Below are 20,412 nucleotides of genomic sequence, written 5' to 3' on the forward strand. Positions count from 1 at the left end.
ATTCTGACCCTACCATCTGAATGTGGCAGCAGAAATCCAGACTCATCAGACCAGGCAACGTTTCTCCAATCTTCTATTGTCCAGTTTTGGTGAGCCTGTGTGAACTGTAGCCTCAGTTTCCTGTTGTTAGCTGACAGGAGTGGCACCTGGTGTGGTCTTCTGCTGCTGTAGCCCATCTGCTTCAAGGTTGGACGTGTCATTGGTTCAGAGATGGTCTTCTGCAGACCTTGGTTGTAACCAGTGGTTATTTGAGTTACTTTTGTCTTCTACCATCTTTCAAATCACCTTTCTTCCCCATTCTGATGCTCGGTTTGAACTTCAGCAGTTCGTTTTGACCATGCCCACATGTCTAGATGCACTGAGTTATTGCCAGATGACTGGCTGATTGGCTATTTGCAGTAATGAACAGTTTAACAGGTGTACCTAATAAAGTGGCCAGTAAATGTATATTGTATGTTTAATCCGTACTCAATAAAAAATGTTAGAAAGTTTTATGGGTAGGATAACGAGTGGATTTAATGCACTTATAGTGTTAAACTGGTCTTGGAGGGTGTCCTGGCCAACTTCAGCAGTCAAGTGGCTGACATATGGGAGGGTCGTCAGTTTGATCTACTTCACCTGGGCCTTCCAGACGATAAACACTGGTCCAAGTGTACATTCTGTCTCTCCCTTTCTACAGCTGGATTACACCTTGCATTGTCTTTGGTTTTGCACTGTCAGTACCTTTAACAGCACACATGCCACATGTCCATGCATTGACTTGCACTGTTAATATTGCTGGTACCACACACTTCATTGTTCATTTAAACTGACAACAAGTGGATTTGTTTCAAGTAAATCTCTTGCATGGACTCCGTCCTTGTCATATTCCCTGAACCAGTTTGTTTGTTCATATGAATCCATAAAAGGTAAAACTTTACACATGGCAGACAAGCTAGCGAGAAGTTGTACTAAGATGTTATCTACTGTTTGTTTAATCCAAACACGAGTTGTGGTTTTATGGTGCGTGATGAGTAGATTTCCTGCTTTTTACAGTGCGTAAATATGAGTCATATGAATAAAACACTCAGAAAAAAAGCTAGCAGATGTGCTAAACTCACTGGAATAACTTCTAATCATAACCTCTAAAGTTGTATGATTGACCAGCAGGCAAATATTTTCATTTTGGTGTATTTGTAGTTGACGAAAAAAGCATCCGCTGTCATGATCTTGGGTTTTTGTTAATATTATGTTATCTTTTGGACTTCGTTTTGGGATTTTCTGTTTGTGCTCTTTCTTGTTTTCTTATTCATTTGTGTTTAATCTGCTTCCTGTTTTATTTTGTAGATTGTCTCCTCATGTGTCATGTCTGGTTTTACTTCCTGTCTGTGTGTTTTCCCGCCTGTTTTCCATCACACCTGTCTCGTTAGTCCTTCCCTGTTCCCAGGGTCTTCCCCTCACACCTGTTCTGTATTGGCCTTGTTTGCTCCACCCTAGTGTCCCCCTCCACACCCTTGTTGTAGGCCAATCCCCATTTCCTTCCTTTTGCCTGTGTCCACTTACTCCAGCTGTGTCTTGTTCTTGTGATCAGTTTTCTGTGTATATATACCTGTGCTTCTCTTTGTTCTTTGTCATTTTGTCTGTTCATTCCTGTGCTCATCCCTGTGTTCTTGGTGTCTTTGCTGCCTGGTTCCTTGTGTTGTGTTTCGATTTTGTTTTACCTGAGCTCATCATATTATCGCAGTTGGTTTTCAGTTTAGTTTTGGTTCTTCTGTCATTTGGACTTTCTGTTACCTGCCTGTTCCAGATGTTTTTCATCAGCTTTGTCTCTGTTCGTGTCATTGTAATGTAATTTCTACTGTGTAACGTTGCCAGTTAATTAAAGATAGGCCTGAGTTTGCTGGGCCTTAGCCAACCATGGCAAGCCAACTGTATGACCCATACAGGTTTATTCTGTTCTTATCCACATACAATAAAAGGCAGCACAGGCTTAGACACAACAAAACGCAGAGTCAAGGGGCTGCTTGGTATCTGTCATCACATCACAAACACACACATGCAGACTTTAAAGACCTTAAATGTTTTTAGCAAGGCAATTTCTACCCTCAACCCAAGTCTATCTCTGTATGTGCAGAGAGTACATATACTAAATTACTGATTACCTTCCCCAGTGTGCTCCTAGGTTCTGTCCGATCTGTGGCAATAAACCGGCAGGTCCATGCTCCCACAGACAGGTCTCGGCCCACTCCTCTGCCGTACGCTCCAACTCTGTATCCCACACCTGCACAGGAGATGAGATGGAGAAACAATATGAAGTTGTTTTCTGGATTATAAATTGACCCAGTGCAAAGCAAAGCTGCTTATACTTCCTCTAATGGGTGATAAGATATACCAGTGTCACGTCAGAGAACAGCTAGTGTGAAACTGAAGATATTCATGGTTTGTTCAGCTGTCAATGATGTGAGGATGTATTAACACACACTGAACAGGGATTACTTATCATACACCATGATAAGTAATAGGGACTTGGAGCTGCTACAGCTAAGTAACTGCACTAATCTCTAAACCAAGTGCAGCACCATGTTGGTGTGTTGCTGCTGCTGTATAAAGAGCTTTCTGACTCTCTTATTGCTGCACAGCTGACTTTCCCCAGATGGGTTTTCCCGTAGGATCGGGTGTTGTTCAAAAAATGCAAAAGCTGTTTTTCCTTAAGTAATACCTTCCATATGTCTCTGGTGAGATGTCTGGGTGCAAGCTTTTGTTTCACTTTACCTCTCCCTGGATTGCCCTCTAAGTTAAGTTTGGCTCTGGTTGGATACTAAGGGATCATATTCCCATTCTGGGTTTTCTGGGAATGCAAAGAGTGTCCTTCCTCTCGGCTGACCTACATTCTACCATTAAAAAAAAGTTAGAATAACACCAGCTGTAATTCCTCTGAAGGACACTGCATGTTCCTTTAATTGCACACCTTCACTCTCACCTTCAGTGTGGGATATCGAACAGGTTTCTACGGGAAAGGCTATTAGTTTGTGTGTGTGTGTGTGTGTGTGTGTGTGTGTGTTACCATTAGTACACCAGCGGAGGTGTCAGAAGTTTTCCCATTTCACACATTGGGCCCTGGAAGTCATAGCTTACCCTCACTGAAATCTCATCCGCTAACAGACACTAAAATAACTACCCCACTTCCACCGCCGCCTCCTCCTCCATCGTCCGTCACCCACTTTCAGTCCCACCAGAAACAACTGCTGTTCTCTGCATTATTCCCGAAACACACACACCTACCTAACAACAGGATGTCTGGCAGCGCTGCAAATTAACTCTTAACTCTGAGCACTCTTTTCAGCTCTTTCTGGGAATCCAGCGGGCGGCCGAGAGGACCTACTGTATATGTTTAAATCAGCATCGCCAAGGTAATATTGGCTGACTCTTCAGTGTCAGATTTCAACACAAAGCCTCGCAGAAATGTTGCATAACTTGCAAGAACAAATAAACCGTTGGAGGTGTGGAGTTTATTTTTCATTCATCTCTACACGTGCAAAGAGGGAGCATATCGGTGTTGCAACAGCCTCATTTTGTAGCTGCCTGTGGTTTGTCTTGCACAGTAAGGCGAAATGATGACTGACAGAGTCGGGGCTAGAACAGCACCGAGAAATTGTTTACCTGGAATTCTGTCCCTGCTCAGAAATGACCTCTATTGGCAGCGAAGTGCAAATAAATGTCAGTATTGTCATATCTGGTATCCCTCTTCGCAATTATAATAGCTTACAATGCTGAAACAGAAACACTTAAGAGAGTTAAGCAGTGGAAGAATGCAGATGGAAGCCGTTCAGTTTCTGTCTGTCATTTTCCTCTTCAATTTTCTCGACAAGTGACCTCCTTGCAGGGAAAATAATCAATGTTTACACTGATAAGGAGATTGAAACACGTTGCATTGAGCTGTGGTAATAGCCAAACGATCTGCAAACCACAGTACAGGACATTCTGTGCTTGAGCGGGGACAGCACAGTGTTTTTGACCATTAATGAGCGGTTATGGGTCTGAAAACGTTTAAGTGTGGCCACAAGTACAGTAGCTCTCAAGCCAAAAATGACCAAAACTCTCTCAGTGGCTACAGTGTGTCGGGAGGGGGGGTGATTACAGTTTCTATGATTTGTGTTGCTCTGGAAGCATGTCTTAAATAATCATAAATACAAGCAGCACCCTTCCAGCGGAGGAACTCATTCTATCATCCCCAAATTTGCAACAAACAAAAAAAGGCAGGCTCACAAAGTGTCGACCGAGACACATATTTTTCAGCTGTTGTATCTGGTGCAGAGCGCAGCCGGCTTGTCAGGCTGCTGTTGTTTGCACAGTTAGCCCAGCAGGGGAGGCCTCATAACCAAGAACCCCCCCGCCTCCCTCCCTCCCACACCACCCACCATCCACCCTGACCACACTTCTGCAGGGGCCCGTAAAGAAAAACACGTCCCCTGCTAAAGTCTTTCAGCACAGTGCACACAGCATTGTGTATTTCGCTTAACACTTCATTTGCAGCCAGGTTTTTTAGGTGAGGGGGGGGGGGTGTTCTCTTCCTTGGTCATCTGGCTGCATTCCAAAGGGTATAGAGGTGTAGCTCCTTTGCAAGTTTGGGTTTCCTGTTCATAATCAATGGTGCATGTAGAGAAACACTGAAAAAGCAGGGGAAAGATATGGGAACTGCAGATATGGGAAGCTGAGTTGAGATACATGAAATAATGACCTGACAGAGAGCAGAGGAGAAGAGGCGATGAGACTGTGTGACAGAGAATACAGCGAGGCAAAAGGGTGACTAGTGAAAGTGATCAATAGTTAAATTGCCTGCCCAAACTACCACTATCATTTCCCACAGCAATAAAGACCATAAAGTGTTTCACGCAGTGCATTCCAGCTGACATCCACTCACATCAGAGGTCCTGGGTCTCACCATTGTCTCCCATTATCATGTTATAACAGTTTGACCAGAGCAGCATAACCACATATTACAGGCTTGACTTGAACAGAAAGTAGTCTCACTCACTGGGCCTCATTAGTCAGACAGGGGAGTGGTAGGAGTAGCCATTTGATGTACATGTGTTTTGCATCTCTGCAAAGTTATTTTGACGATGCTCCCTGAAGTATCTGTGAAATCTGCTACAGCAGGCCGTTCTTTCTAAGTGCATTTGGAGCAAGAGCTATGTTTACATTCCTGGCATCAGATCAAGCAGGTTCAGTGTGAGCACTGGAATCCCGCAAGGATACGCCTTGTTGGCTCCACTGTTACTGGACAGGATACAGCCGGTGCAGGTGAGGCTGTGAGAGTGTCCAGCTTTGGGGTGTAAAGGTGGCATCTTTGCTATTTTTGGGATAGCGTTGTCCTTTTGGCTTCACTGGAGCGTGACCTTGGATGCAAACGGGAACACTCTTAGGAGCTGCGGTTATTTTGGAGGACCGAGGGGGCGGAGCCAGATGTTGTAAACATTCGGGGCTCAGTCCAAACATGTTCCCCTGCGGACATTTTTTTCCCCTTTTACAGCAGCTACATGCACTATTTTCCAAGTCATTTAAGTGAATAGAAAGCCTGAAAATAAGTCTATCATTTGAGAAAAACACGATGGTTGCCAAAGAAAAAAATCCTTCTGTTGTGCCATCATCCTATTCTGTATCTAATTGTTCTCCAGCTGTCTTCATCATTGTGAAACCATAACACAACAAATGTCAAGTGTGACTAATTTTCACTCCTGACACCTAAAAGCAGGCAAAAATTATCTGTTTGTATTTTTAAGTTACATAACACAGGTGAGGTGGGAATTTGGCGTAAACAGCATTACTAATCTTAAAAGCTATTTTAGTTTTACTGCAGAGTTCAGAGTGAATGTTTAGCTGACAAATCTGCCACATTTAAATCCATGCTATAATAATCTGGGCTGAGCTAATTGCAAATTAAGGATCCCAAACAATACTCTGAGCTGAATATTTGGCCGACAGAAGAACATTTACTCAATTATAGTAGGTTTATTTAGGGAATAGCATCGTAGAATTAAAGGATAAGTCTGGTATTTTGCACTTTGAGCCCCATTTCTGGGTTGTTTATGATGAAATAGAGTGGTTAAGAATTTGGCTTTCCCCTGCCTGGCTCAACAGTGCTGCCTATAGCCACGTGTGTACCTGTCCTAAAACCACCCGAAATGTTCATTTTCAAAGCCATGAAACTCACAGAGTGGTCAGTGGTGTTTGTTGATGTTCTGACATAAAAATCGTAGCAAACTGTGGTTTCCATGCGTGTTTTCGCGATTCATCTCGATTGTTGAACTATTTTTTCAGCTGCCTCACACCCGTGTGTAAACTTCTGCTTGATCGTTCGTTTGACCCTGAAGCGTTATACACTCCAGCCCACTTGATGGCGATAATGCTTCTTTACGTGAGTGTTGCCAACCGGCAGGAAACCGTTGCAATGTAATGGGACGCAGAAAAGAAGCAGGAGAAGAAGGTTGGCGTTGTGTTCAAAGACATCATACTGCGAAGGCTGTTTGCAAGCGAGTAATAATGGGCAAGTTTTGTGCGGTCAATGACACAGCACTGTCGAGCCGGCACTTTCGCTAAGCTAAAAGACTACAGTGACTACATCCTTGTCGTAAACAACCCCCTTTCCGTTTACGTTGGCGGATTACTACCAACAGACAATGAAGCCTACTATGGAAAATCAATGGATTAGACAAAATGTCAAATAAATCATCACGGAAACCACAGTTTGCTGCGATTTTTATGTCAGAACATCAACGAACACCACTGACCACTCAGTTCACAGGTTCACACATGGCCATAGACAGAACTGTTAAGCCAGGCAGGGGAGAGCCAAATTCTCAGAGAAGGACCAATCGTCAAAATTTTGGTCCTAACCGCTCGATTTCATCATAAACAACCCAGAAATGGGGCTCAAAGTACAAAATACCGGACTTCTTCTTTAACAATGTGGGCATTTACCATGAAACTTCAATAAAAAGCCTTGTCCGAATTAAACGGCCAGTCCCTTTTATTAGCCCGGTGTGGCAACATATTTTGACAAACAAACGCCTGTCTCAATTAGAGGCCTGGTCTGGTTGCCAAGCAGTTCATTTTTATAGAAGTTCTTTGGATGTATAAAACAAGTTGTTGGCTACAAACCGGAGCTTACATGGGTTAGCTGCTTCTAGCGCACATACAAATATATAGTTTAAACTTTTGTCAATATGGAGATGCTACACATCATTAGCTCGGTTAGCTTCTCCACAATTCAATTGTTCAGTTCAGTTTACTGAAACTAGTATGAGCACCAACTTTTCCTCATTTTCATACTATGGTATTCAGCTGCTGTAGAGACTAGAGAGGCTAGTAGACATTGGCACTTTCCCAGGGTGCAACCAGCTGACCAGCCCCAGGGGCAAACCCACAACACACTAAGGAGACTGGCCTGTGAGCTCTGAGGTAATCTGCAGGAGAAACTGCAGAAAGTTGCCACTGGTCGCTAATAATTACTTTAAAGTTAATGTACTTGGCGTTTTTATTATTCCTTGCCAGTTTCTCCTAACATTGAAGCTGTCTGTTTCACATGCTTGTACACATTACCATAATTAAACATCTTGGGTAAAGTTAATTCAGGGCTAATTTATTCGTCTAGACCCTAATTATTGTCTGATTGGACAGCCACATTATCCAACAATGAATTAAAATGGCTGATGCTCGCAGCACATCTCTGACTCATCCCCGGCAGAAAACTGTCAATACAGCTTTATCTTAAACCACTAACATCGCCGCCACCTCAGAGCCTGAGTGCAGCCCAGCAAAGCCAAGTTAAACATCAAGGCAGGTAGAGCCCTTTCTCCCAAGATGCCATCTGTTTGTCTTGCAGCGCTTCAAACACTGACACTTCTCTGTTTATACCTGTGGGTCAACATTTGAGTGAGAGGCAGAACCGCTGCCCCCCCCCAACTCCTAGATCCCCACCCCTACTGAAGGCGCAATGAAGCTTTGTGGATCGCTACGGAGTGTGAATGCTTATCCAGGGAATTTTTTGGGCCTCTGTGTTGGATAATGACAGAATGGGAACGGAGCCACAGGGATAAGGGAGCGGGAGGCAGAGAGAGAGAGGGGGCAAGAAAAGGAAACAGATGAAGGGGGGGAGGAAAGAGGGGAGGATTTGAATTGATGTTATCTCAGAGTCTCTGTGATGACTGCCACAGAGGGTCAGCCGGGTTATGGTTTAATACAATGGCAGACAATAACAGAGCTGATGGGCAAATGGCGATGTATGTGCGCTTGTGTGTGTGTGTGTATGTGTGTGTGTGTGTGTGCATCTGCATGCATGAGTGTGTAGGGAGAGCAGGGGAGCATGTCTATGAAGTCTTCCAGTACAGTGAAGCTGTGAGGTTTCTGAAAGGTGACAGCGGTTCAACACAGACAGAGAGAAAATCTGAGAAATATGGAGCCCCTTTCAAAATAAAGCGCAGAAAATCACTGAAAATCCACTTTACATGTGACCCGAGCAGCGTCTTGCCTGAAAGATATCGACATCTACAGGACTGCAAATAAGATTTCAGCGCGATCCTTACAAGTCATTGTCTCTTTTTACTTTGCGCCCCTTCAAAATGTCTCCATCTCTCTTTTACTCTTGCCTCACTCTTACTCAACCTCCTCCTCGTCTTCTTTTCAATTATTCTGACACCTTTTTTTTTTTTTTTAAATTCCGTCCGTCGCTCTGCCTCTCGTTTCTACATGCGACTCTCCTTTATCATTTTTACACCTCTGTTTTTATTTACTTGCCGTATTCTTTGCCAGCTTTCACTCTCTTTCTCTCACCTCACGTCCTCTTGTTGCATGCCTCTCCATATTTCACCCCTGGGTGCCCCTGGAGCTTTAAAAAAAAAAAAATACTCAGCCAACTGTAACAGGAGACAGTAGAAAGGAGCTGTGTGCTGCTGGCTCAGCATTTCTCCACTAGAGTGTGCCTCAACCAGAAGCCTGCCAGGCAGAGTTTTGCTTTCACACACGTACACACACACACAAGGGGTCCTCAAGTCCAACCTCTCAATTATACAATTACACAGTCCAGCAATTGCCCCCAGCAGGAACTGTTTATTTGCCTTTACCACCGAATAATGCTGCCTTTTGTTCTGTAGCTCTTTAAGTGGAGATGAAAGGATGATAAAACCTCATTACTTTCTGCACACTGTATTGATTTTTAACCTCCTAAGTACTGTTGGTGGCAACGCACTGTGGCGGTCAAGCAGTGCCTACACGTAGTGTATCTGGAGAAGTTCCAGATCTGCCGACTTTGAAAAGGCGTGGTATGCATGTGTGTGTGTGTGTGTGTGTACGTGTGTTTAGTGGGGGGTAGACAGCTGGTAAAACAAGCCACGGTGCCGTGCTCTGATTCTAATTGCACTGTGAAAAGTGATCTGGCGCTGTACACACACGTGATGGCCAACGGATAAAGTCAAACAAATCTCCGAGCATGAGTTTAAAAAAAACCCAAAAAAAACGTGGTAGTAATGTGATCATTGGCAGGTTGGTGGAATTCTTTTCTTCTGGCAAAACAACCAAAGTCACATGGGTACAGATTTGTGTGTGTGTGTGTGTGTGTGTGTGGGGAAGGGGGGGCCCGTGTGTGTAGGTGCTTAGATGCTGGCATGCTGCTTGTGTGCGAGCCAAGAGGGACAAGTGCCAGCCGGTCTGGTGACTGGGTCAGGTCACTAAGCTATATGGTCGACAAGTGTGCAAGACTCTTAGGGAGTTCAGAACGGGGTCAAAGCGCTTTAACACATATGCATCCTCCATCCTCCATCCTTCCACCTACCATGTACTCCATGTTGGAAGACGGAGGGTAAACCTGGCCTCTGAGCTTGTTGTGAAGGTCCAGGATGAGCTGAGCGTCACTGTCCGTAATGGCCCTCTTCCCCCTCTGCTTGGCCTCCCACCAGTCCCCGTCCTCGTCCAGATACTTGTCCAGAATCTGCCCCCAGCCAGTGGAGTTCGGAAGCATCACCATGGACGCGGTCGTCTGGAGCAGCAGGAGCAGGGACACGCCCCTCAGCAAATTCGGAGATGCACGCCTCATCCTGGAGATGGTGATGATCCTCTCAGACTCAGGCAGGGTGGACGGGGTGAAACGGGGAGCGGGCCAGCACAGAAAGACACTCTTCTTCTTCGTCGACAGTGTTAGCTGGCAGAAGAGCCGGGAGGAGAGAGCAAAACAGGATTATTGGACGGATTGGAACTGGTGTTCTGTATCAAATTTGCTGAATAACTTGGGTCAATATTGAACTTGGTGAGGACAGCGCATTGGCGTGCAGACACTTGGTTTGGTGCAGAGCCACGGGTAACCTCATGGAGTTCACTGGGGGAAAGCTGGCAGACTGGGAATGACTAGTGAGGGTGTGGATTAAAGAAATGACTACTGGTGTTGAACTTCCTTGAAGATTTTTACAACTTTTTTCCCCTCAAAATAAAAAAAGTACAGACAAGCTTGGGAGCTGCTCAAAATAAATCTCAGATCACATTAAGCAGTGCAGCTGTAATAAAAGTGCACAGAGTGATGCATAATGTAGCTAATGCATTCACAATACTGTATGTAGACATATATTTCCAGCTGGACTTTTTGGTATGCACACTGCAGTGCTGACAGAAGCTGATATAACGTGCCAATACCTAATGGAAAACGTGAAGAGTAATGCATATTGAAATAGAAATGGAGTGTTGTGATTTAATGTAGACTTTGGAAATAATTTACCTTTAATGAATTGGAATGCAGCCCGCTTCTTGAGATCTTGACAGAGATCTGGCTGTGAGGAAACTTCAGCAGCAAGTAGAGGAGGAAAAAAGCAAAGTCCGCCTTGAGAGAAAGTTGCAGAGCTCAGGTGGAGCGGTGATGACTGTCGCTGGCTGCCATATGACATCAATCAAAGATGTGTTGTGGTCGCTTCGCTCCGTTTGAGTAAAGAGAGAGTGGCTCTTTCTTCTTTCGGGATTCTTGCACCAAAGCCGCTAAAGCATCACTTATCCACATTTTATTCTCAACTTGGCTGCGCTTTGAGAGAGCCGCCCCTGACCACGCCTCTGCAACAGGGTGAAACGGCCCACTCGGTCATGCCAAGACCTCTGTGCGCGTCCGGGGTCGTGCGTATGTTCAGTGTGAGCAGAAACTTTTTTTCCTCCCCAGTGTTGTACAAGTTAACCTCTGAAACCCAGTCTCTATGTCCAATGCAAAAACAGACAAGTCTGTAATATTCCTGCAGAAACTTTTAGAGTTTAATAGTGACGTTATTGCACTTATTTGCATGGGCGGATCATGAGACAATGGGCTCCTGGGCACAGACATACAAAGGGCCCCACCACCTCTCCTACACAGTAGCAAGACACACAGACTCTGTGATGGTTTTCTGTATCTTTTTAGCCGTCATGGATGTTTTGTGGGTTTGTGTCTCTTTGTGGTGTTTTTGTGTCTCCTTGCTGTTATTGTGTAGTTGTTTAGATCTCTGAGGTAAGGTGTCTTGTTGAGATCATCCTGTGTCTCCCTTGGGTTGTTCTGTGTCTCTTTGAGGTCATTTTGTGGTCACTTGTCGTTGTATTGTGTCATTTTGTAGTTGTTTGGGTCTCTTTGTGGTGATGTTGTGTCTTACAGAGGTCATTTTATGTGTCTTTGCGGTCATTTTGTATCTCCCTCTGGTTGTTTTGTGTGTCTTTGTGGATGTTTTGTGTCATTTTGTAGTCATTTGGGTCTCTTTGAGGTAACGTTGTGTCTCTTTGAGGTCATTTTGTGTCTCCTTGTGGTTGTTTTGTGGTTCTTTGAGGTCAATTTGTTTCTCCTCGCTGATGTTTTGTGTATTTTTGTAGTCGTTTGTGTCTTTTTGTAGCTGTCTGGGTGTCTTTGTGGTAATGTAGAGAGGTCATTTTATGTGTCTTTGAGGTCAATTTGTGTATCTTTTAAGTCATTTTGTGTCTCCTTGTGGTTATTTTGTTTTGTTTTGTAGTTGTGTGGGTCTCTGTGGTGTCCCATTTTGTGTCTCTGAGGTCACTTTGTGTCTACCTCTGGTTGTTTTGTGGCTCATTGTCATGTTTTCTGTCATTTTGTAGTTATTTGGTTCTCTTTGTGGTAATGTTGTGTCTTATTGAGGTAATGTTGTGTCTTACAGAGGTCATTTTGTGTCTCCCTCTGGTTGTTTTTTTGGCTTTTTGAGGTCATTTTGTGTCTCTTTGTGGTTGTTTTGTGTAAAGTTGTGTCTTTTTGAGGTCATTTCATGTATCTTTGATGTCATTTTGTGTATATCTGAGGTCATTGTGTGTCTTTTGGGTCCCTTTGAGATAATGTTGTGTCTTATTGAGGTCATTTTGTGTCTCCTTGTGGTTGTTTTGTGTCGTTTTGTAGTCATTTGCGTCTCTTTGAGTTAATGTTGTGTCTTACTGAGGTCATTTTGTGTACCTTTGAGGTTGTTTTGTGGCTCTTTGTGGTCAACTCGTGTCTCTTCTTGGTTGTTTTGCCCATTTCTACAGTTATTTTGCACATCTTGTGTCTCTTTGTAGTTCCTTTGCACGTCTTGTGTCTCTTTGTAGTCATTTTGTGTCTCATGTTGGTTTTTGTATGTCTCTTCATCGTAATTTTGTGTCCCTTTATGCGTTTTTTTTGCATCTCTTTAAGGTAATTTTGTGTCTTTTTTGGTTGTTTTATGTCTCTTTGTAGTCATATTGTGTCTTACTGAGGTTGTTTTTCCCCCTTTTTAATTTTTCTGGGTCTCTTTGCAGTTCCTTTGCATGTCTTTATGTCCTTATTGTGTCTCTTTGTGGTCACTCTGAGTCTCTTCCTGGTTGGTACATGGTAATTTGAGTAACATTTTGCAGGTGAAGGGGGGATGCGCTGACACTTTGGGTCCCTGGGCATGTGCCTGGTAGTGATCCATCCATGCATATTGGTTCTGGTACTAGATCTTCAATATATCTCTATAATCTGAAGTATTATAATACTGATAAGATTTGTATCTTGTATCTGGATTTCTGTCATTCTTTGACAATGTTTCATCCACAGAACAGTAACATGCACTTAAGGATTGTTGTCTGACTGTTGCCCTCTTACCTGGTTACCGCTTTGGTCAAAAATACATTAATGTAAACCAGATCTTCCTCCTCTGTGGGGCCAGCCAGCAAAAGTGGCCCCATTCTCCTGTGGTCTAACTGTTCACAGGTGACTCCTTTGGGGGGATTAAAACACAAACCAACTCTCTGTTAATTCCAAACCCCCAACTTGTCGTCACTGTTTCCCCTCCCGCCACAACACAGTACAAATTCCATAATGGAAACAGGCAGGTTTTGTCTTTTGTCATCTGGTCATTTTCAGTGGTAGCTGTGGCACATGTGGAAACAGTAGCTAATCACCAGGCCTCTGTGTGTGTGTGTGTGTGTTTGCCCCCTGTGCAGACTTACTTTCCACAAGTGGAGACACAATCTTCTTGTATTTTACCTGACAAACATAATAAACCAAATGCTGGCCAAGCAGAACATGTGCCCGGCAGTGCTTTTGCTCTGTCTTTTTCAGTAAATCCCCTTGTTTCCATGGCTCCCTGATGTTTTCATGCTTTGTTTTTGGCCCATCGCCCTTACCCATCAGGTGAGTCAGGGGCTGAATGGACAGTTGTGTCTCTCGGTTAGAGATACACTTTAGCTTTGTGATTCATAATATGTGTCAGATTCAACACGGTTACTGGAGCCTGGGCAAGACATGGTGTGAGAGGACACACTATTGCTCTTGAAACTGACATTACAGCCTACATTTTAAGAACCTTTCAATCTGTAGTTGAAGAAGCTCCCATCACTTAAGGTAAAGTCACATTCAAAATCTTACTTACGTTAAAGTTCAGAGGAATACTCAGCAAATTGTAACTATCAAGAGAAGTTCTCATCCTGCAGATAAATGTCTCCTGTGACTGATATATTATCAAATATTACAGTACAAGGGTTGTTATTATTGATGCATGAATAAGTAGCATTTTGCTGGTGTAGTTGCTTGTGATGGAGCTAGTTTTACTTACTATTGACAGCTACTTTAGTCCAGCTGTTTCCATCCTCGGGGTCTGGCTCCCTCCACTGGGTCACAAGATAAATCTGAAATGATTAATGCAAACCACGGATATGATGCATTTGCATTTGCATTTTTTGAAACTTTGTGTCTCATCAACGCTGTGGTTAACGTGTGGGTAGGTTTAAGCACAAAAACCACTTGGTTTGGATTAGAAAAAGATCATTTTTTTGGTTTAAAATACCCAGTTTTGGGGGCACAATGCCCGCTGGAAGTGTAGCAATGTCTCTGTATAAAAAACAACTGCTTTTTGTGGCAGTATCCCTCGTGGAAAAACAGAGGCAAGTCACTGAAAAGCATCCAAGATTGGAGGCTGAAAACACAGCAACGACTCCCTAAAACACGACAGTGACTGTGAAGTTTGTATTCACAATTTGAATGATTCTCCAGTCCTTGCTTTTTTAATAAAATAATGGATAATTTGACCTCTTTAAGCCTCAAGCAGTTATTTGAATTAAACAACCTGAGGGGTATGGAGGGGAAATGTCTCATTTGTGGAATTGCTAACAAATTATGGGCATCTAAACTCTTATGTGATGGCTTGTTTGTAAAGAATCACAAGCCATGAAGGTTGGGAATCACTTAGTCTTTAGTAATACATTGCATTTTAGATGCTTGTCATATGTTTTTTAATGGAGAATCTAGAAGGTAACCACTGACTGTAAATGTAGAAGCATAAAAACTAGAATATTATACTTTGAAATGTAGTAAATTATAACTTTGAAGTAACATAAAATGGAAATACCCAAGTGCAAGTACCTCAAAATTGTACTTATGTACAGTACTTGATGTACTTAGTTACATGCCACCACAGCCCTACATCAAGATACACCAGATCAGTGTGTACAGAGCACTGTACATGCATATAACCCCCCCTGCCCCTCTCCCAGGGCGCCTCTGCTGTCCAACCTACTTCTGTATATGCACAGAATGTGATACAAGAGCTCTCACATTTAGGACCCACCGCATTCTGAACTTCCATAAACCCAGGGTTTACTGTCTGCTCCTTGGGTCAGTAGCAGGGGCCTCGGCCACAGCCCCAGCAGCGGTCCTCTCTCTGTGGTCAAACCCAACAGTCCCCCCTCACCCCCACCCCCCACCCCACCTTCCCTTACACCGCAGCTGAAATAGCAACTCTCCAACTCCCTGGAGGGAAGCGCCACCGAAAACACTCATTCATCTGCTACAGAATTAATGCTGCTCTACATTTAGATGTGTGTGTGACAGGGAGGAGGAGAGTGCATGTGTGTGTGTGTGTGTGTGTGTTTGACAGTAAGAGAGTGAGAGTTCGAGGTGAGGCAGCAAAGGAGTGACAGGGTGCATGTGTGTGTGTGTGTGTGTTGGTACACGTGGCTTCATAACATAAATATATGAGTCAATACATAAAACATGCAATTATTTTAAACACTCAGAATAAGTTTTATGGGCCTGGGATATGAAATGACTTATAATACATTAAGGTTAAGGCTGAAATACACAAAGACCGACTGTAAGAGCATGTCTCTGACCCTGACTATAAAATGAAATTGTGTGGATAAAGGAAATATTTACCAACTGCTCAGGGATTTCTGTGATTTACAGTGTGGTAATTTAGGTCAAGCCATCTGTAACAGAGGAGACATTCTCTGATTAATGTTTATTACAATGCCTGCCAGTAAATATACACTATTTGTGCCTGCGGTAGAGCAATATAAATGATTTCATGCCTGGGCTTCTTGTGTTAGCAGCCTTTCATGAGAGTTCTCCGTATCATCCCTCCTTTTTTATTGCATCTATTGTTCTCTATTGCTTCCTGGTGCACTGTCCGTCTTAATATTTCACATTTTTACCTCCCTTTATACCTGACCTCTTCTCTATCTGTACGCTTCTGTCTACACACATTCATTTTCCAGCCGTCTGCTTGTCTTCCTCTCTCTGTTCTTGCTGTTTCTCCCCCCCTTTGCTCTCTCTATCTCACCCACACAGTCATTGTTAAGCCACGGGTCCAGATGCTCTATTCGGTACCTCCTCCATTCAGCATGTGGTCTTGTGAGAAACCCCGTGAACCCAACAGAATGCATCAGCCGTGCCAGACTCTGCATCAACACAACAGTAGCCTCTGGACACAACAGCAAACCACACAAACACTCTCGAAGAACACTTTTTGTTGGCCCACGTTATCTGGCACGTTGCTCCCTAATGGTTCTGGTTGAGCTGAATTGAGGTCAGAGTGCTGGACCGGCGTCGGGGTGAGAATGGGAGTAAAGAGCATCAAGGTCATTTGGCAGACGTTCTACATCATTGCTTTTGTGACATTATCAGCAGTGTTCAGCAGAAGGCGGCCTTAGATATCTACTTCAGGTCAGTTTGGCTTTGTTTGTCTGCCTCTACCCCCTTGTGGTGAAGAGAAGCCAACACATCTGTGAGCACTGAATACATCATACTGTACTGAAAATGTCTCTGTGTTTGGTTCTCAGGTGTTGCACCAGGGTTGTATATAGCTGATATTACACTACCCCCATGTTTGAAAAAAAAAAACCACAGTAAAAGTGCCCTCTTGGATATCCCTTATGGTAGTTACACATGATAAAGTGCCCTCTAGGCTGCCCTACCAGTAGAGAAAATATGATGAAGTGCCCCCCTGGGTGCCCTTTCAGTAGAAGAAGATGTTATGAAGTGCACTCTAGACAGCCCTTATATTAAGAAAACATGTTTAAGTGACCACTAGGCTGCCCTTCCAGCAGAGAAACGTGAGAAAGCACCCGCTTTAGTGCCCTTTAAGTGGAGAAAACACGATCAAGTGTCGTCCAGGGTGCCTTTCCAGTCGAGGAGACGTGATGAAGTGCCCTTTAGGGTGCCCTTTTAGTGATGAAAACAACACTAGCTAGTACAGAAAATGTGATCAAGTGTCCTCTGGGGTGCCATCCTAGATGAGATAATACAACAAAGTGCCCTCTACGGTGCCCTTCAGTGGAGAAAACATGATAAAATGCCTCCTAAGCTGCCATTCCAGTAGAGAAAATGTGATGAAGTGCCCCCTTGGGTGCCCTTTCAGTCAAGAAAGTGTGATGAGGTGAACTCTAGGGAGTCCTTAAATCAAGAAAACATGAAAAAGTGCCCGCCTGGGTGCCCTTTCAGTGGAGAAAACATGATGAAGTGCCCTCTTGGGTGCCCTTTCAGTGGAGAAAACATGATGAAGTGCCCTCTTGGGTGCCCTTTTAGTAAAGAAAACAAGAGTTGCTAGTAGAGAAAATGTGATCAAGTGTCCTCTAGGGTGCCCTCCAAGATGAGAAAATACAACAAAGTGCCCTCTATGGTGCCCTTAAATTGAGAAAACATGATAGAAAATGCCCTCTAGGCTGTCCTTCCAGTAGATAAAATGTGACCAAGTGCCCTTTCAGTTGAGGGAAACGTGATGAAGTGCCCTCTTGGATGCCCTTCCAGTCAAGGAAATGTGATGAGGGGGCCCTCTAGGGTGCCCCTAAATGGAGAAAACACGATGAAGTGACATCTAGACTGCCCTTCCAGTAGAGAAAATGTAACAAAGTGCCACCTAGGGTGCCCTTCCAGTCGAGGAAACATGATGAGGTATCCTCTTGGGTGCTCATAAATGGAGAAAACATAAAAAACTGTCCTCTAGGGTGCACTTTCAGTAGAGAAAATTTGACAAGGTGCCCCCTCGAGTGCCCCTCCAGTGGAGAAAACACACTGAAGTGCCCCCTAGGGTGGCCTAATGCTTTGAAACTCTCTGCCTTGGATGCCCTTAAATGAAGGAAACATGATAAAGTAGCCTTTAGGCTGCCCTTTCAGTAGAGAAAACATGTTGTAGTACCCCCTTTGATGCCCTTTCAGTAGAGAAAATGAAGTGCCCCCTCGAGTGCCCTTCCAGTGGAGAAAACACACTGAAGTGCCTCCTTGGGTGGCCTGATTTAAAACTCTCTGCATGCTGGTTCCACACTGCATGCAGCTTGTGCCCTTTTCATTTGTTTAATCCTTGTTCCTCAAACAGCCTGAGTCCGCCACTGACACCAACATCAAATGCCTTTCCAGTAGAGAAAACACCCCTCTAGGATGGCCTCAAAATGGAGAAAATGGGATGCAGAGCCATTTAGGCTGTCCTACATGCTGGAAATCTTGCTGCATGCTGGTGTACCACCATTTGCAGCTGGTGGCTTAGGTTGATATTAAGCTGATCTTTATGTGTAAAGTCTTTCCTTTTTGCTTTCCTCCACTTTATGTGTATTTCTTTCAACACATAATCCTCCTCAGGTATTCCTGCTGGCACTGTGTGTGTGTGTGTGTGTGTGTGTGTGTGTGTGTGTGTGTTTTTAGCATTTATACTCCTGTGTGTTTACCCCAGTGTTGTCTGTCACAAGCCGAAGAAAACATCCATGGCATCTTCCATATGTTCCCCCATATGCTTTATGTACACAGAAACATAAGGCCTAAGTCTTGCATATAAATACTTAGTTATACAGCAGACAAAAAAAGCCTGAACTAAGATTCACTATGTTTAATGAGCTAAAAATATACAGGTGGTCTTCTGCATTTCTTTTCGCAATAACATAAAAACATTGACTGCGTTCCACAGAGTCATACGACATACAGCAGCTCAATGTATGACACTGGACAGCAGTGGCTTTGTATGGATTCAGACTAATAACACACTGTTCAGATAACCACCAGGTGTCAGTGTCCTTCAACATACAATTAGCATGCTGTAACTTTCAGAGTGCATCTCTTTAAGGATCAGGTTGGAAATTAACACAAAAAACATATAACTAGTTGAAACTAAAATGTTTCAGGTTCTCCTGTTTTGTACCTCAAAGGCAGTTTTCTTGCAAGACTGGGGCACATATCCATCTCCACGTCTGTTACAGTACGACCTTCAGCCAACAAAAAGACTAAAACTTTGGTAAACCGATGCTGTAGAGAGACTGGGAGCTGGGGAATTGTGGGTACCCAAATTCTCTTTGTTTTATGTCGAATTTTATGGAGCTCCCAATTAAGTAATTCTTCCAGGAGCTCCTATTACACTGTGTGTTGAATGGATTGCTGCTTGTGGTGCAAACCGAGAAATTTCACAATACATGTAGACTGTGTTCTTGAGAGAATGTAATAATCATGCATTCTCTCGAATTTGATATGTGGGTTGGTTTACCACATGGGATGTCGACACACTTTGTCTTTTATATGTGAAGAGTAACTTTGCTGTAGTTGCTTTTATGATTTGATGTAACAGAAGACATTTTGTGAATTTCTTGTCTTGATACAGAATATTACATTGGGAGTCATGTAATGCAGCAATACACCTTGAGACTGAAGAGGTCAGTGAACTACCGTAGGAGCCAGTTTTAGCATCAAAGCCTCCGTGAGCTTGTTTACAGGTATAACAGAGTTGAGAGTGAAGGAGGGAAGCCCATCTGATTGTGCAGTGCTTTCCCAGCACTGTGCTCCTGAGAGGACATTGATTTTGGCCCACATCTTGCAGCTGCAGGATGTCGCTCGTCTGAGGTCCCTGCGAGGCCCCGCGAGGAGGCTAACGTGGCCCCGTCCAAGACAAAGACGACGGTAGGATATGGAGGGCAAACACAGAACGCGGGCTGCCTTTGCCTCGGTTTGTGTTCTTAGACTGAAGCAGAAGGGTCAAGTCTAGTCTGCCTCAGGGCTGGACGTACTGTAGATTTACTCGTATAGCCACTGTGGTGGGGATAAACAGTGCCAGGGTCTGACGTGTTGGGCTGACAACATGTCATTACTTTTAATGTCACATATGAGATGAATGCAGACTATACAGTTTTACTGCATGACACCAGCTTATGTCCTTCGTCATAAAATGGAATATCTATACTGAGGTATGCCAGATATGCTTTATTTATATTTTACTAGACCATGTGAGGAGCTTACTTTGCCAAGGAAAAGTCACCAGACGAGAAAAGTGACCATAACATAAACTGAACTGGTGTCTTATTTCATTGTGGCTGATGAATGAAGCATCAGCACGTTGCTAGCATAGGGAGAACATGTAAATTCAGCCGTGAAAACCTGGGAGAAATGAAATCCCTACATGTCATGGCGGCACTCTCCTAAACAAACACCATTATGGACCAAAATAGACACCTGAGACACCGCAAATGATTTGTGTACCTAAAAAACTTTATTTTTGTTTGAAGTAAGGGCATCCAGCTCCAAAGACGAAAGGAGTGCAAAAACGAGCCCTGCTGTTAACTCTGCTGCCCCGAGAGATTTATAGTCGCTAAAGGGTTTTAACAGCTACATGCCAACATTTGAGGAGATCCCAAAACATGCTTCAAGTAGCTGACATCAGCCTCTGGGAAACACATATGTCAACACACTCC

At 43.8% G+C, this 20,412-nt stretch overlaps 1 protein-coding gene across 1 annotated transcript in view; it reads right to left on the reverse strand.

The window, feature by feature from the left end:
• The window catches only part of crispld1a (cysteine-rich secretory protein LCCL domain containing 1a), a 21,465-nt gene extending 10,467 nt beyond the window's left edge, over window positions 1-10,998 (reverse strand). Inside the window, exons 1-3 of the mRNA XM_050057026.1 lie at window positions 10,739-10,998; window positions 9,806-10,171; window positions 2,142-2,260 (exon numbers count right to left, since the gene is read on the reverse strand). Of these exons, the coding sequence (XP_049912983.1) occupies window positions 2,142-2,260; window positions 9,806-10,066 (380 nt within the window). The 5' untranslated portion in view covers window positions 10,067-10,171; window positions 10,739-10,998. The remainder of the gene's footprint in view (window positions 1-2,141; window positions 2,261-9,805; window positions 10,172-10,738) is intronic.
• Between the last annotated feature and the right edge of the window lie 9,414 nt (window positions 10,999-20,412).

The sequence above is a fragment of the Epinephelus moara genome, chromosome 11 (assembly GCF_006386435.1).
Source record: "Epinephelus moara isolate mb chromosome 11, YSFRI_EMoa_1.0, whole genome shotgun sequence".
NCBI classification, from domain to species: Eukaryota; Metazoa; Chordata; class Actinopteri; order Perciformes; family Serranidae; genus Epinephelus; species Epinephelus moara.